Genomic DNA, 18,879 nt, shown 5'->3' on the forward strand with positions numbered 1-18,879 from the left:
ACGTTCCTTGTGAATTAGCATGGGCAACCTGTTTGATTCATGGGGTTAATCCGCAATGTCAACAGCACATTCCTAGTACCCTTCTCCTCACACAAACCCAGTGTGGGAAAGAATTAGCTCACCAATGATAATTTATTCTAATTTTAGAGTTTCTCTTCAAGAAAGGTATTCAGATTTCCATCTTTGTCCCCATTGTTTCTGCCTTTCCCAAATGCTTTGTCACCTCACTCTAGAAGTAAAGTGCTGACTACAATGGCAACACTGTTAGGATGATGTCAGTCAAAAATAAGTATGAGCCATTTCTCCATTAGACACAGATTTCCATCATATGAGGGCCCTCCCAAGGTATTTCAGAACAGAAACATGGTCTGCAGTATCTCAAGCCCTTTCAGACTTCTGAAAAGCCCCCAGAATGAGGGGGGAAACTACATCCAAAGTTTTTATAACTTGTATCTAGAGTTAATATAACTAATTTTTCTCCCACTGTAGTGGGTGAAAAAAGGAAAGTTTAAGAAAAATAAAAGTACAAGAAATATTTCTCCTATCTGTTGTTCGGTCAGCATGAGTATGCAGCTTTGGATAAAGAGGTTCACTTGCCATCAGATTCTTTGCATTTCTTGAATCAAATAACTCTTTGCTCCCTTTAAATGATTCACAAGGTAAGCCAACTAAGTTGACTATTTCATTAGGCTTAACAGGTGGGGCTGACCCTAATAGGACTTTTTGTTACTTTAATTGACTATAAACTACAGACAGAGTATTTAGCAAGTACTGCTTCTTTACGCAGAGATATAGAAAACTCCAACTCTACTTTTTACTCATGCTGGCCGAGGAGGCCTGATATGGTCCCTATCAGCTCAAGTATTCCAGCCTGCAGGGTCCAGGAGAAGAGCCTTCTCTGCTATTGCACCTGCCCTTTGGAACCTTTTGCCACCACCACCACCCCTCCCAAATGAGGTCAGCTCCAACTCCCCTGACCCTCCATAATAGCCTTAAAGACCTGACTGTGCCAGTTAGCTTGGGGCTCTCATAGAAAAGCATCACAGTGTTGATGGTTAATCGATTAACAACAGATCCCAGTTTTCCCCCCCCCCCATGCCATCTTTTAATTGGGCTGCAATATTTCAGTCTTCATAGTATTTTATTTATGTCCTTTAGCTTTGTATAGTTTTTAATCTTTTAAGATTGTAAGCTGCTCCGAGTTACCCTGAAGTAAGACAGGCAGTCAATAAGCTTTACAAATAAATAAATAATAAAAACACCCAAGGCTACAAATCTAATCCTGGTTTACATCTATTTGGCTTAGATTCAAGAAAGCTGCAGACTATACAGATCCTTTTAAACCCTTATAAAAGATAAATATAAGGAGATGCCCCTAAATTCAAAAAGGAGTTGGAAAGTATGAAATACAGAATGAGATTTTTGTTTTATAGGTCTTCTATGTACTAGATATTTTGACATGATTGCAGAAAGCTTATATGCAGCTTTCAAAAGCAATACATTGTTCGTATCACTTCTATAAGTGACTGAGAACTTAGGTATAAAAGCCAAAAGCAACGTAACAAACTGCAATAAAATGTAAAATAAAGAAACCAAAGGAATAAAAACAGTTGCCAGTAGCATAGTAATTAAATTGCACTGAAATCAAGTGAAATGGAGATCATCTTTGACTTTGCTTTGACAGACATATCCATGTGCTTTTCTTGGAAAAAATACAGAAGTAGTTTTTCAGTGTATTCTGGATTTTTTTCATTATTTTTTTTTTACTTACTTACTTGCTTACAATTGGGGAATTGTGGACTCTCATCCAATTCTAATTAAGTCTACTTCTAATTAGAATTAGAATTAATTAGCATTAATTAAGCTAAGGTTGCCTAGGTGCTATCATCCAGCAGAGCAAAAGCATTTTACCTATGGTTACAATCAACAAAGAATATTTTAGTGGCTAAGAAGAGAGAGTTCAACAACCAATGACACTCAAATGCTACCGCTGCTGTCTTAATCACTGTCATCTAGTTGTCCAATGAGCAACAAGGAATTAAAGCCATTTGCCCCCATGATCCTTTTCACTTTGGGCAGTGATTGACATAAGAAGAACAAGAAACCATGGGTGGAGATGAGGGATTATTCTCACTGAAGGCATGTCAAAACATGGGGCCACTTTAAACTTTATGTCCATTAAAGAACATAATAGTCAAGAAGATTCCTGTGGTGAGGGATCATCTTCAGATATTTGCAGCCCTGATCATTGCTACAATTGTTTACAAAAGAAAGGAAAGTCCCCTTTGTCATATGGTCTGGATACATCAGGAATTACATTCCTTGTTCTTTATCCAGCCTGGGTTTGTAATCTTCTCTGCAAATGTTTGGAATTTTGGGAATTTGCTGAATATTCAAGAGAATAGAAACATGCAATTAGAAATTCCTTTTGCTTGTTTCAGTTAGACAATTGTTGTGAGACCCTTCATGTTCTTCTAGAGAATTTTCTTCTTTCTTATCTTTTAAAGCAGAAATGGTAATTGCTAGGAGCTCTTTCTCTGCCTACCATGCCTCTATACTTTTGAGATTCTGTTTTAAAAGGATTACGTAGGGAAAGAGCTACATGGGCTAGTCATACTATTGCTTTTTTCTGAAAAACAAAACAGGAAGAATAGGCACTTTTTTTCTTTTTTAGAGAAAACAGTTAATTGAACATTTGGTATTGCTTGATATAGTAGTAAGAATTAACATATCTATTAAGACAAAAATAGTACAGTATTTAGTCAAAATACTCAGTACTGAACTAAGAACAGAAGTCATTGTTTTTACAGCTTTCCCAAGAAATATAATGCTCTTTCTTTTCTCACCAAATTGATGAGGACATGGTTATTCTATTTGATTATGTGTTATCAAGTTGGTGTCAATTTTTAATCACCACATACATAGATTATCTCCAGAGTAATCTCTTCTCAACCTGGTTCTTCAAGTCTTCCAATAGTTCACCTATCACCACGACAATTGAGTCTATTCATCTTGTCATCTTTTTGTCTTTCCTTCCATTGTCTCTTTATAAACTTTATAAACTTCTCAATAGAGCTAGATGTTTGCATAATGGGTCCAAAATATGGTAATTTGAGCCTGGACATTTGTGTGAGAATTTTTTGTTAAGATCTCTTGCCAATATTCTTTCTATCTTGCATTTTCAAAATCCATTTTTTTATTTCCTTTGAGTGTCACAGGAAAAGCCATTACAAAGATTTGATCTTTGCAGGTACAGATTCATAGGGCATTTAATAGCTTTTGTAACACCTTCAGTTCTATTCTACCAAAGATAACCTGGGGTGTATTTATTGCCTGCTTGTTCTTTTTCTGTTGACAATTGAATGTAAAAGGCAGAAGCTATACAATATATTCATATTTTCTTTGTCAATATGGATTTGAGAAAACTTCTGTATTATTAGCATAAAACCACTGTAAAACAAAGCTATCCATTTTGTGGAAAGAATATTGCTATCCCTGAATAAGAAGCTTGTTTGATTTTTTTTAAAAATCACAGTTTAAACAAATAATAATACAATCTGGTTTTGGCAGATACCGGCTTTGGGCAGATTCTGTTGCAGAGATGTTTGGCAGCCTTGATATCTGTGCAGTCAAAGCAGTTCACAGCAAGGATGGGAAAGATTATATCATTGAGGTGAGTTGAATGAATAGAATGTAAGTACATTTAAATAAAGAGATTCAGCATGGCAATCCATCACTTGCCTCTGGCTCCTACCCTGGCCACTGAGCAGTTCAAAAGCATTATTGTGAGTAGATAAATCGGTACCATTCCAGTGGGAAAGGCTAGCTGCATGAAGACAATGGGGGCCAGTGCTGGAGCTGCCCGGATGCTAGATGAGATCGATGGAAGAGGCCCCAGAAGAAGTCACCAACCTGAACACTACTAGTCAGCTGGTACACCTCCATGGTTCATTATAGATAAGCACACAAGCACAAAACTGAACAAACTAGCAGTTAGGCTGTCAGGATACTCTGTAACATAGCATTGTAGAGCTCCTTGACAAATGTATGCCATACAAAATTAATAAAAAAGCATGGCAACCCATCCAGACACACATGCAGCTATTTCAGCACTTTGCCTACATACTTTTTTCACCTATTCCATCTTAGAACTGATTCATTTAATTGATTTAATAAAGACAGAGCACTAGGCTTTAGAATATTTGGATATTAGCTATTCTCAGGTTTACACATCGTGATCAAAAAATTAAGAAAGCACCTTTCCATTCCAGTCTGCCAGCCATTTTCAGGCACTTTCTGTACCTTTAAATTACAAGGAATAGCGTCTTTCCTTCTAGGATACACCCTGAAACAAGGTGAATGTTATGAATGGAAATAATAAAGGGCAGGGGAACAAAGCCCCATATTAACTTGGAAAAATAAACCCTAGCAGTTCAGTAACAATGTTCAAGATGCTAATTCCACTCAACTTCCCATTCCACTTGCTTCATTGGTGTAGACGGTAAGTACATGATCTAAAGGAGAGAAAGAAAGAAGCAGAACAAAGTTGAATGCCCTGTAAGAGAGAGGCTCCTGTCTCTTTTCACCACCCAGCTTTTATAGACTGCACCACAATGGGATGTGCAGACTGAACTTTGTGCTGTTTTTATTAGACTTGGGAAGGTAGCCAACTCTGAGGAAGGAAAGAATAGATTACGCACATCAAAGCAGTGATATAAGAAAAGAAAAAGTTTAAGGCAGAGAGAAATGGAACAATGCTAATCAAAGGCTGGCGGAGTCTAAAGATAAAAAACCTCGATGACCTTGTTGGTGACCATCAGACCAGAAAAAGGGGCTTATCCTGCTCCTGTGTCTTTTTAATAATTAAACAAAAATTAGCAGGTGAAACTATTTAGTGCATGGTGCTTTCCAGATGTTTTGCTATAATTCCCGCAATCCTTCACCATTGGTCAGGATAATTGAAACTGATAGTTGAACTCTAAAACCTGGAGGGCACCAGCTGATCCAACTGGATTAGCTTTCTTCAGTTTTATTTTATTTTAATCCCATTTATATCCCGCCCTTCTCCGAAGACTCAAGGCAGCTTACAATCTAAGCACAAATCAAATGTGCTTAGCAATAGCCTTCATTCTATGTATATGCCTGCTTATTAGGGCTTTCGGGGGGGGGGCCAAGCGGCATTTTTACAAAGTCAGCTTATTGCCCCCAACAATCTGGGTCCTCATTTTACCTACCTAGGAAGGATGGAAGGCTGAGTCAACCTTGAGCCTGGTGGGATGCGAACCTGCAATAATTGCAGGCAGCTGGTGTTACTTAAGGAGGCATTAGCCCACTGCTCCACCAAGGCTCGTTGCTGATTTTAATATTTGTTACTGATTTTAATATTTCTTCAGGAGATTCTAATATGTATTGCTGCAGTTCTTCTCGGTTGCCAACCCCCAAAACGAAGCCTTGAATCAGAGCTGCAGCTTTTTTGAGATTCCAGCTTAAAACAAAATAAGGAAATTCCCTGAGGAGATTGTGGGTGGCATAAATAATAAAGCCTTCTGTCCCTCTTCATCAGGGACACTCTAGGTCTAAAAAAAAATTGAAGTTTTTTGAAGTAAAGCTTGCCATGCTAAGAAAAAGTTGTTTGTCAGAGTGGAGAGGGCCAGACCATGGAGAAGGATGGATATTTGAAAATCATCAAAGCTGAAATGCAAAACCTGCTCAAGGGGAGGGGGGGAGAGAAGATAATCAGGGCAACTGGAGAGAAAAATGAGCAAGTGTCCTTGGCTACCATATGAGGATGCTGGAATGGAGACTCAGTGTCTGCCCTGCTGTAAACTCCACCAACGCAGGGAGGTGAATAAAGCCAGCCTACTGCAACATTCAGGGCCACTGACATATCCAAATAGCTGCATGTGGGAGAGCATTCCCACCCACTGAGCCTTTGGAAGCTGATGAGAACCACATGAGCCCTCCAGGACCAGCGCATTCTTCTGCTGCATAAATGTTCTGCAGGAATCAGTGACAGGTCAAAGGTTATGTGACACAAATGTGCTGCCAGGAAGGGGGGGGGAATCTCCGCTTTTGCTATTTCTTCTCTTCCTGTAAATCAAGCAAGAATAACTCTTGTGTTGGTCACTTTTAATAGTTAACATAAAATTGTACACATCAGAACCTTCATATGGAGGTGGAATGGAGGTGGCTTCAGGCCAAAATCAAATGACCTTTCTTCTGATTATCCCAAGTTATACTTTAGAAATCCCAGGAGTATTGTTGATACAAAGAATTTAAAAGCACAATCTAGGAAAGTTGAAAGCGGCACAGGATATTAGCAGATTAGGCTTCTATGGTACAATTGCTTTGCTTCCTTCTAAAATTTTACAAGAGATCTAAACAATTTTCTGCATTTCTAATTCTCCCATCTTTTGCAACAGCTGTTTACCAGAAAAGGTATTAAGAAGAAAAAGGTAGAATAGGTGTATGATCTTTTTTTTTTTAATTGCTAGATCTAGGAATCCTCTTGTCTGAAAAACATCTCATTTCTGGTCCTACCTCCATGCATGATACAACTTGTCTATTTATCATCATTGTTGCAGCCACTGAAGATAACTCCCTCCCAAATCATTAACTGTGGTTATTCCTTTCCCCATCTTGAAGGAGAGAACATACATTTAAAAAATGAAGGGAAAGCAAAGTAAAAAGGGCTGTCCTTTAAAAGTTGATCAATATTTCTGTTAGTAGTGATTTCATTTGTGATATATGGAAATCTTCCCAGTAAAAAAGAAAACTGAAAACTAAGAAAAGTTAAATCACTCATTCTTTTCCCAGTTGAATAATCCCAACCTTTAATACAAAGCCTTATTTTTATTTCTCCATCTGCAAATCGATTCCCACGCATAATTTTCCTTCTAGACTATCCCTGCTCCTGAATTGTGTGCATATAGATATGCTTCATGATCCTACCTTGTTGCTTTCTGAGGCCTAGGCCTCAGGTAAAGCCAAATACAATAACTAACTACTCCTAAAAGGTACTAACTGTTGGAAAGACCAGTGCCTAGCCAACTACAGAAGCAGATAGTAAGGAAATTTATGTTTGGAAGAAAACTCAAATCTGGATCATGGTCACTGGATGGGCCAAATCAATAGCAATAGCACTTAGACTCATATATCACTTCATAGTGTTTTACAGCCCGCTCTAAGTGGTTTACAGAGGCAGCATATTGCCCCCCAACAATCTGGGTCCTCATTTTACCGACCTTGGAAGGATGGAAGACTGAGTCAACCTTGAGCCTGGTGGGATGCGAACCTACACTAATTGCAGGCAGCTGGTGTTACTTAAGGAGGCATTAGCCCACTGCTCCACCAAGGCAGTTGATACAGTCCTGTTGACTCAGTCTTCCATCCTTCCAAGGTCGGTAAAATGAGGACCCTATCTAGACCGGGATGCCTTGCATACAGTCACTCATGCGCTCGTGACCTCTCGGTTGGACTACTGCAACGCTCTCTACATGGGGCTGCCCTTGAGGACCACTCGGAGGCTCCAACTGGTGCAGAATGCAGCCGCGCGAGTTCTGTTGGGGGTCTCCCGACACCTCTGCTCCCGACACCTCTGCTCCGTGAGCTGCATTGGCTTCCAGTTGCCTTCTGGGTAAGATTCAAGGTGCTGGTAATGACCTATAAAGCCCTACATGGCATGGGTCCAGAGTACCGAAGGGAGCACCTGTGGCTGGCATCAACTTCCCTCCGCCCAGTGCGCTCCCACAGAGAGGGCCTCCTCAGGGTGCCACCGGTCAGAGAATGCCGACTGGTGGCCCCCAGGGGAGGGCGTTCTCTCCTGACCTTTGGAACAGTTTACCGGTTGAGCTCCGGACGGCTCCCGACCTTCGCTCCTTCCGACGTGATCTAAAAACTTATTTATTTGAACAAGCCGGCCTGGTCTGATGGGTTTGGGGTTTTAATTACTGTTTTTAAGTAATTTATTGTATTTGGGCACAATGGTTTAATCTGTTTTTAATTTTTGTATTCTGTATTTTTGGTATTTATTGCCCTGTACACCGCCCTGAGTCCTTCGGGAGAAGGGCGGTATACAAATATATACACACACATATATATACATATATACATCATATATACATACATACATATATATACACACACACACACACACACACACACACACACACACACATATATATATATATATATATATATATATATATATATATATACACACACGTATATATACATCATATATGTATATGTATATGTATATGTATATGTATATGTATATGTATATGTATATGTATATGTATATGTATATGTATATGTATATGTATATGTATATGTAGAGAGAGAACTGTGTAGAGAGAGAACTGTGTAGAGAGAGTTTCCTCCTTTAAATTTCTGGGAGTCTACCTCTGTGAAGATCTGACCTGGAAAGTTAACACAACTCAGGTGGCTAGAAAGGCCCAACAGAGGCCTCACTTTCTTAGGGTCTTGCGGAAGAACAGGGTAGAACAACAGCTAATGACCCTCTTTTACCGGTCTACTATAGAGAGCGTCCTCTCGTATGGTATTGTGGTTTGGTATGCTGGTCTGACAGCCGCGGATAGGAAAGTATTACAGAGGGTAGTGAGCAGAGCACAAGACATTGTGGGCTGTTCCCTGACACCACTGGATGACATCGCCAGGGCTCGTTGCCTTGGAAGAGTGAGGAAGATTCTCAGGGATGACTCACACCCTGGACGGTATCTCTTTACTCTCCTACCATCCGGTAGGAGATATAGGAATATAGCCAGCCGTACCAACAGGCTGAAAAATAGCTTTTATCCGTGGGCTGTTAGGCTTTTAAATGGGACATAATCTTATGCAGAATTGACTTGGGAGGCCGGTGTGTGGTGTAGTTGGTTCACATAGTGTGGTAGGATGGAGGGTTTGTTGTCACTGTGTGTTGGGGGGAGAGAGCACGGGGGGAGGCTCAGCTAATCTCAATGTACACATGTTGCACTTTGACAATAAAGGATTATTATTATTATTATTATTATTATTATTATTATTATTATTATTATTATTATTATTATTTATTATATGTATATGTATATGTATATGTATATGTATATGTATATGTATATGTATATGTATATGTATATGTATATGTATATGTATATGTATATGTATATGTATATGTATGTGTATGTGTATGTGTATGTGTATATATATGTATATATTGAGGGCAATAGAAGAAGGGGACGACAGAGAATGAGGTGGCTGGATGGAGTCACAGTAGGCATGAGCTTAAATGGACTCCAGAAGATGGTAGAGGACAGGAAGGCCTGGAGGAACATTGTCCATGGGGTTGCGATGGGTCGGACACGACTTCGCAGCTAACAACAAAATATATAGTCACAATTACCTACTTAGCCCACCGTTTTTAAGCACTGCAGTGAGAATTACCTTGGAAAATGAGAATCACATCCAAGATCCAAAAAAATGTATTATCTTTAATAAAAGGGAATTTCAACAAACCCTATAGGATGACTGCAGAATTGCAGCAAATGCTATAGAACAGTGATGGCGAACCTTTTAGAGACTGAGTGCCCAAACTTCAATCCAAAACCCACTTATGTATCATCGGGTGCCAGGTGGGCATGGCCCATTGGGTGGGCGTGGTACATTGGGTGGGTGTGGCTGCAGTGGTAATGGCGGAGTGAGTGGGACTAAATACTTCAATCAATTCCAACTTTGTGAAAACTTTTTTTTCCCGCGAGAAGTTGAAATTGATTGATTGATTGAACTTTTTTTTTTGCACATGGCAGTGGAGGCCTAAAGTGAAAAGGTTTTATAAAACCCAGCTGAAGGCCTAGGACTGGGGCGACAGTGCACGTGCCCACAGAGAGGGCTCTGTGTGCCACCTGTGGCACCCGTGCCATAGGTTCGCCACCACAGCTATAGAATGAAACCTTATAGAATGAATATTCCTATTGATATGCTTCCAAAAACAGCTGAAGTAGTTTTAATAATCTTTTAAGTCAGAAGATCAATCAAATCAATAAAACAAATCTTTTTGAAATATGCATTCATTTGGGTTGTTGGGTTGATCTCCGAGCTTGGCGATTTGGCTGCAAATGTTTTGTCTCCATTCGGGGGGGGGGGAGATATCTTCAGTGTGCTTTGAACTGTGCTCATCTGTCAGAGCACTGGCCTTTTAAATACTTTTTCGTGTGTGTGTGTGTGTGTGTGTGTGTGTATGTGATGTAAATTGGTGTGGGTGTTATTTGTCTGGATGCTTTCATCCTATTCTCAAATTGTGCATAAAGTTTGAGTTGGCATGTTATTTTTAAAACATTCGTGTATGGATATTTATTTCCTATTACTTATATACTGCCACAGTTGTGCACCTCTAGGTGGCTTGCAAGCCTAAAAGCCAAAGTATATAGCCATATGAGAATGCACATTAAAAATAATGTACCATTAGGATAGCATGCTGTCAAACAGATAGCAAAGGGCAATGTCCAAAGGCTGTTTGTGTGATATATGGAAATTTCTGAAACAGCCATATTTTAATATCTTTCTGAAGATGAGTTAAATCCACTGAGATCTCCTTAGCAGATGACCACGTTGCAAAAATGTTCATCTTCCACTTTTAGATTAGCTGCTGACACATTGGCAGATGAAGATACTTTTTTTAAATCAAAATGGAGATAATCCAAATTTCCTGACTCATGAAACTCATGGAAACAGGAATGTTTAGCTTACACAGTTCATGGAATTGAGGAAATAAAAAAGGGGCATTCCATGTAGATTCCTTTCTTTGACCATATCCCTCCTTTCTTTGAGATACTTTTATCAGGAAAAAACAAGTCTAATGGAGACAGCCACAAACCTTGTACAGGGTAAAGGCCAGAACTGCATAGCTGGGTCAACCTGTTATTTTTCTAAGCTGCCACATGAATGTCTTGTTCCCAGAAACAAAGAAAATCAGTTTTGCACTGAGTTTCATCTGTTTATCTCAGCATTAGAAGGTCATTTTTTTAAAAAAAAAAATTGCTTCTTGTTTAATGCAGAAAGCTTTATTTTCCAATATACTTTAATAACGTGATAACACTTGCGATTTTTAAGCTTCTACTGCTGCTTCTACTTGTTTTAATTTTATTTTACTTCCTATTTCTTTGCTGTATTTTCTTTTTACTGTTGAATTTGAACTGTAATTGTTTTTGAGGGGTTTTTTTTAATGGAAAGCAATATGCAACTATCAGCTAGTTTGTAGTAGTTAAGGCATCAGGTTAGAAACCAGGAGAGTCCTATTCCTGCCTTGGGCACAAAGCCAGTCAGATGGCCTGGAGCCAGCCAGTGTCTCTCAGCCCTAGGAAGAAGGCAAGGTAAACCACTTTCAAAAAAACCTTGTTAATAAAATGCAGGGAATAGTCCCAGCAATTGTCAGGAGTCAACAATGACTTTAAGATATAAATAAAAATGAATTATTATTTCAGAGAGGCATCTCAAGGTCACAGCAATCCTCACCTGGGTCCACTAGAAGAAAGTTTTTTAGAAATTATGAGCTAATTTCCCCAATTGTGATTTTATAAGATCCACCCCATCTTTTGTACTAAGATGACTGAGACATAAAAAATAACAGTTTAACCAGTTTTCTGCAGCTTTGGTTACTTACTACTTTAGAATTGGAAACATGATACCCAGGGCTGGAGAAGGTGGCATATGACAAAATGTGGGTTACAAAGTTGGGACACAAACTACACAATATACATATTTATGTGCCGCATTGGGATACAAGTAGAAAATGCAGAATTTGTGTTGCAGTGTTACATTTCATCATTTTCACATTATTGCAGACCCTCATGATTGGATGGGTTACTTTCCAAGTCATGAACTTGTGTCCTTTCCTTTCACCATTTTGGTATATCCTTGGTCACAATGTTAAACATCAGGAGGTGAACACAATTTTTGTAATTTTGAAAACTTTTGCCACTTCTAAGCCTATTGATGTTTTCTTTTTCATCAAAGATCTTCTGACTACATATGGAGTCAAAGAGAGAGTAAGTTGACTATTATCACTCTGATGGAGAACATCCCAATTGCTATCTCATTGAATAGAACTACAAAGACTTGGGAGATATGAGGGCACCATCTTGTGGTCAGAATAAGCATATAGATGTAATTTCAGAGAAAATATTTTTCACATGAAATCTAAAACTATTAGATAAAAATGTAACTAAAGAGAGAAGAAACATGCACCTGGTTAATGTGTATTGGTTTGTGAAGAGTGGCATTCTTGCTCATCTTATATTGTAATTTTATTTTTCCACTCTGCAAATTTGCACAGCATTAAAAACTTGGCTTTGCTGTCAAATCTAGGCCCTGACAGCATGAGTGAGCCTGCTTCTTGGTTATATTGATTGTGCAATGTTGTGGTTCTGAGCTATTTATGCTACTTTATGCAGTGTTATGTTTTTAATTATTGGTTGTTTTTTATTATTTTTATTTTGTCATCTGCCCAAAGTAATTTATATTAAATGGGCAGGCATATAAATGTAATAAATGAAAGTATCTTGGCTGGCTTTTCACCTTATATTATGTCAAAATGTGGTACTGGTTTAAAAAAACTGCACAAACTGCACAAATCCATCCAATTACAGTTTACTGAGCAAACTATCATTAGGCAAACCATGGCTTAGCATATTATATATAATGGAGCAACGAATAGGGAAGATTTTCAGCCAAGACAAACTGTTAAATTGCTCAAGGAAAACCTAAAATTTTCTTTCAGCATTTTATACATTAGTTAGATCAGTTGTAATCTCATTCTTGTGAAAACTGGAGAGCTTTTATGCTTTCCTGTGTTTGAAAAAGTTGATTATGCTCTAACTTAAAAAACATGAGTGATGTCATTGAAACAGTGTCACATTTAAAAAAGTTTCTGAATTGTACGGAAACCAGATACACAAGAGAGCAAGAAGCAAAGCCACCATGTTCTTGAACATGTGTTTTTGCAGTGTCTGAGCTTTTCTACTGTACTAGCAAACATATCCAAATTGAACAGAATGTTTTCCTTGTTTCAACAGGTAATGGACAGCTCAATGCCTCTGATAGGAGAGCATGTGGAGGAAGATAGGCAACTTATAGCTGATTTGGTGGTCTCCAGAATGACACAGACTTTAATGACTGTGGGAACTTCTCCTTCACCTCTGAGGCCTTGGGTAAGAGCGGGAGGCATCTTTCAGAGAAATTAATTTAATCAAGTGTCTGATTTTCAAATAACATCCAAATACATAGACCTTTCCAATACTTTAATAAAAAAATTACTCTGAATAAAATACTGTGCTTTTTTCTAAAAATCCCCAGACAAGATATGTAATTCTTTACTTTTTATATAACACAGTAGCTGATGCTGCAATCTGAAGCGTAAAGCTGGACAGAGGGGAAAAGGACTTGAAAATTTCTTAAAGTTGTTTTTACAACAGCATAGAGAACTGTAGAATTGCTTGTGTAATTTTCCTTTGTCTCTATCAAGGTTTATTTTTAAAAATTCAAAGCTTATCTTTAAAGAGTCAGGTGGAAATACTACAAATAGCTGGAAATATTTATTTCATCATCTGAATAAAGAGTTGATACAAGGCATACTTATTACCTTATTGGACAGGTAGCCAAAATGGAAGATGTGCAGATATCTGTATGAAATCCACCCCTTAGTGTATTTGTGGAGACAGCAGTCATATTAGCCATCTCTTCCAAATATTGTAAGCTGTCAAAGTCCACTGAGCCAATAAGCTTCTGAATTAAAGATAGAAAAATGTATTTAAAAGCTACTGAATGTTAAATAGCAAATGTTCTTGACTTGGAAACACATTAATCGATATAAGGGTTTTTTTAAATTGTTGCATAGTGTTCAATCGCAAGTCAGACATAAGTGTCCTTATTTTAGAAACAAACTCATTCACAGTATTAGTTGTTCTCCAACTAACTACTAAGAGTGCCATGCAACCCTGGGAGTGATTGGTCGGCTGCCTTTTCATTTTGTAATTATTCTTTTTAACTTTGCTTTAATCTGGTTTGTAACTGTTTTTAACTATAGCATTTATATCATTTTACTGTTTTATCTGTAAATACCCAGAGGCATAAAAGTGTGATGGGCAATATAGAAATTTGATACATACATATATATCAACGTACACATACATACATACATACCGCTTCCAAGCCCACGGATGGCATGTGTTTGAATATCACTTGGAATTATAGCAAAAGAGAAATATTATTCTCATGTTCTTCTCTTGGTTTTCTAACTTGTTGCTATGGGAAGCTGATTACTAGACCAGACCTCTAATCTAATAGGTTGCTTCTTATCCCAAGATCAAAACTATGGATAAAAAGTAACTAAACCCGAGTGTTTCTAAATCCCTATTTATTCATTATAAAGAATTAAGCATCTCTAATTTTTTTCCAACTAAAGGACTTTTAAATGTGGCGAGGTTGACTCAGATCAAAGCCCATATGTAAATTTCTAAACTTAAAAAAAACCAATATAAGAAAGAAATTAGCATTACTATAAAGGAGACTTTCCCTTTGGAGAGGATCCAGTAGGATTTCCCTTAAAGTCCATTATGGCACTCTAACAGGTTCCTTATCATCCTGATGTTCTGCAGGTTGTTCAAAACCTTATAAAAGACCCCAGACAAGTCTCAAGATTGCAAGTTTGTCTTAAGCAGATTTTAAGATAGACTGTACTACAATTACCGTAGTTATGCTTCATTAAGTGAACTTGACTGTGACATAAAGCAGCATGACAATAGGATTTTGGCTTATTAAAGGCTATGCAGAAAAGAAAAAGTCAGCTTTCCCTATTGTATTGCGTGAATCTGCACTTACCTAATTTTTTCCTTTCACTCTGATAAGGAATAGAAGTTCAAGAAGTGTTACACATTTTGCTAAAGTAACATAGCTTCCATGCCCATCAACAACATATTCTCATTTATTCTAGCTACAGTCAAGGATTAACTATAGATAATGGCTTATGATAGACAATTGGGTCATCATTCTAGAGGTATTTCCTTCCCTACAGACTTATATAGGTAAAAAAGCAGAGTGAGTGGAAATGCCTTCCAACTTCTTGCTAACTTTCCCATCAACTTTCCTTATAGAAAGCAGGCAGAGTGTTGGGAATGGCAGTCATGTGACTGCGGCTGAGCATGAAGCACAGCAGCCCTGAAACAGCCGCAACTTTGCCAAATTTCAATCTCACAGGAGTCCCAAGTCCTGAATTTTGGACACATTCTTTAAGTTAGACCATTTGAGGCATGTTAATTCAAAAATGGTTACCCTATGATGCACTATTTTACACAGTTTAAGGTTGCAAGCAATCAGACACAAAAGTTTTAGCAGTAGTTAATTTGAAGTTGCTATGGGCAATACATAACAGATTTCTGTTGATTCTTTTTGTGATATTCTGACTGTACTATCTTTATTTCAAGCCTCCATCACTGAAATCACAAATGCCAGGACCCCATCTTGGACAGCTTTCCCAACCCCGACCACCACCTCAAGGTACTACCTCTACTATATAATTTTGAAGCAAACTTTTAAGAGTGAGGTACTAGTTTCCTCTGTAAATGTATGAGTAGTGAAATGTGGTTGTCGTGATTTCTGCAGATTGTTTCAGAGGAATATGGTGACAGGGCAAGGGTAAGTTTAATAAATTACAGCAGTATTTATAGAGAAGGCAAAAAGATTAAGAATATATATTTTTCTCAGACAGTCCATCCTGAAAAAATATTAGACTTAACATCCAGGCTTAATAAGAAAACAGAAGCAATGCCAACAAAAACTTGAGAAATGCTGAAATATATTTTTGTTTCAGTTACGCAGCTTGCACACAAATTGAAGTTACAGATTTCAAAAATTAAAGAGCAGAATTTAAAACGCAGCTTTATTAGGGGAATGTTAGTGAACTGAAACAATAAAGTTTTTTTTAAAAAAAATCTTTTGCTAAGTTATAGCAAAGATCTACAAAGGTCTGTGCCAGTGGATATGTGTGACAAGAGACGGTAATGGGAGTGCTCAAAGGAAGTGGTTTTCCTCAGAGACTTGCCATTTACAAAATGGCTGTTAAGAGTTGGCACCAGTGGACAGAAAACATTAGTTTGCCAGAAGAAAAGTAAGGACCCACCCTTCTTTTATCCTTTCTAATTTAGTGTATTTGGTATCAGCCTCAGTTAACCTTTTGGCAGTTTCTCTGTTCATAGCTACTGATTAGTTAGCTATTCCGGGGGAGCCATACACTCAAACCTTTTAAGCCCTACACTCAATATTTTAAAACCCTTGAAAGTTTTCATATTTCTTAGAACTCTTCATCAGCTAAGGTTTATAATTAATTATAAGTGATTGATATTCCAAGAAAAGGGGATGTCCAGTCTTCCAACAAACTGGTACCAGTTCACAGTCATAATGTTAATGACAAAGATCGTACCTTTCATATAAACCAATCTTGTTTTACAGACCAGTGTTTCTATTCCTTTGCTCCAGGTGGCCCATGGCAGCCTCAAGGATCACAGTCCATACAGCCAGGTGCCCCACCCCAGCAAAGGCTGTCCCCACAGGGTCAGCAACCTCTGAGCCCTCAGTCCACCTCATCACAGCAGCAGAAGTCACCTGGATCTCCCCAGCAAACAAGATCATCAGCAGGAAGCTCACCAATCCAGCCTTCCAAATTAGGCACGTTTCCCCCCCAGCAACCTCGACCTCCGGCACAAGGATGGGCTCCTGGCCAAGGATTCAGTGAACCTTCCAAGCAGCATCCTCATCTGAAGTATGTGGGAATTTTTTTACAATGGATAATTCTTGTAATTTAAAGTTAAGGTTGCTACAGGTCAAGCCATTATCGGTGTCCCCAAACCGCTGCTGAAAATGTTACCTAACCTGGCAATGAAATGTTCAGAAACCAAACCACAAGCTTGGAGAATGAACCTTCACCCACTTCTCCTTTTTGCTGGCAATGTCAAACGTTACAGATAAATCCCAATGATACAGTAGTGTTAAAAGTTTGTGACCCTTTTGAATTGTCATTATTTTGGCATAAATATTATATAAAGCATCACAGAAGCCCTAAGTCTAAATTTTAAAAAGCGTATTAAATAAGTCAAAAATATTGTAATTCTTCATTTTTTATTGAGGAAAATGACCCAAAGCTAGATATATATGGCAAAAGTATGTGAGCCTTTGCTTTTAGGAATTGGTATGCCCACTTTGGTCAGCAATAACTGAACTAATTATTTCTGGTAACTGTGAATCTCTTCTGAACAATAGCCTGAAGGAATTTTAGCCCATTTCTAATTACAGAACAGCTTCAACTTAAGGATGTTGATGGGCTTTTTCAAGTAAATTACCCACTTAAGGTCCTTCCACAACATTTCTATAGAATTAAGGTCAGGACTTTGACTTGGCCATTTCAAAACATTGCTACTTGTGCTTTTGCCATTCTTTGGTCATATAGCTTCTATGTTTTGGATCACTGATTTGCTGTTCCTCTTGAGCTTCACCTCAGACAGATATCCTATTTTCCTCCAATTTCCTGATACAATCCAAAATTCATAGTTCCATCAATGATGAAAGTCGCCTGATCTAGAGACTGCAAACCTGGCCTAAGGCATGACGTTGCAACCACATTTCACATACTTTTGCCACACAAAAAATATAGCTTTAGAACATTTTCTTCAGTAAATCAATGGACAAGTATATTTTTGATTCACAGCTTTAATGTTCTCTAACAAGTTTTTAGGATCTATGTGGAGAACATATCACATTTTAGGCCATATTTATGCATATTGAAAATTCAAAAGGGTTTATAACCTTTTAAGCATCGCTAGAGTCGGAAACGACTAGCACGCATGTGCGGGGGAAACTTTACCTTTTTTATAGGTGTCTAACAACAGTAGTGACCTACTACTTCCTAAAGCTTCTAAATTTTGTGAAGGAAATAGCCACATTTTTATTCCTTTTTCTTCTTTTTTTCAGCAAATCACAATCCTTGACAAACACCTTCAACATCTCAGAATCTTCACAGCGAGGTATCACAAATGAAGAGGAGGCAAAGGCTGAGACCATCCGCAACCTGAGGAAGTCATTTGCTAGCCTCTTTTCTGATTAACATCACAAACCTTAGAGCAATTTTGGATATTTGGATCTTCTTTCCATGCAAATTCCTCACTCATTTTATAGTTCTCTATACAAATTTGTCTTTAAATGTATCAAATGTATTTCTATATTCAGCAAAGGTGAGGGGAAAAGCAATTGAAAAATAGCAATTGAATCTGCCTCCCTGGGCTCTGGATACCACTGTCGTTGAAATGTTCTCAACTTACAGAATACAAACATGTCCATCATCACCTACACGCAGAGGTCATCTCATGCACAATCAGGCCTATAGAATGCTGCAGTGTGTATAAACAGCTTTGAATACTTGCTGGGCCATTTATGGCAGAGGTGCACAAAAGAGGCAAATAGTTAAGATTAATATTCATTTATCTTAACTATTTATATATTAGCATGATTCTTCATATCTTTTATAAATCAGATTCTAGTTTGCTCTTTTAAGAACCTAGTTATAAAACTATTCCTCCAAAAATGTGTTATCCCTCTGACTTATTCCTTCTCAATTCAAATTCCCTGGGCTAAACTATTATAATTCTTAGGTAGCATACAGCTGAATCATTTTACTTTGGTCAATATACAACCAGGATTAAATTCACTGATTCCCAGTGCAGGAATATATAGAGATCATTTAGAATTAAAATCTTCGCATGCTCTGTTACAATAGTGCAACTTGCCTAAGATTTACCTAGTATCCACTGTAATATAAGTATCCAAAGTAATAAATTGAAC

At 38.0% G+C, this 18,879-nt stretch overlaps 1 protein-coding gene across 2 annotated transcripts in view; it reads left to right on the top strand.

The window, feature by feature from the left end:
• SYN3 (synapsin III) overlaps positions 1 to 18,873 on the top strand; it is a gene marked incomplete at its 5' end in the record, with an annotated part of 202,481 nt that extends 183,608 nt beyond the window's left edge. Inside the window, 5 exons of one of the 2 annotated variants that reach the window (XM_081331718.1) lie at positions 3,571 to 3,673; positions 13,068 to 13,202; positions 15,459 to 15,546; positions 16,525 to 16,807; positions 18,013 to 18,873. In XM_081331718.1, the coding sequence (XP_081187844.1) occupies positions 3,571 to 3,673; positions 13,068 to 13,202; positions 15,459 to 15,546; positions 16,525 to 16,807; positions 18,013 to 18,145 (742 nt within the window). In that variant the 3' untranslated portion in view covers positions 18,146 to 18,873. The remainder of the gene's footprint in view (positions 1 to 3,570; positions 3,674 to 13,067; positions 13,203 to 15,458; positions 15,547 to 16,524; positions 16,808 to 18,012) is intronic. The other variant, XM_081331717.1, reaches the window with a different exon arrangement.
• Between the last annotated feature and the right edge of the window lie 6 nt (positions 18,874 to 18,879).

The sequence above is a fragment of the Vipera berus genome (genome assembly GCF_964194415.1).
Source record: "Vipera berus genome assembly, chromosome: 6".
Classification (NCBI taxonomy): Eukaryota; Metazoa; Chordata; class Lepidosauria; order Squamata; family Viperidae; genus Vipera; species Vipera berus.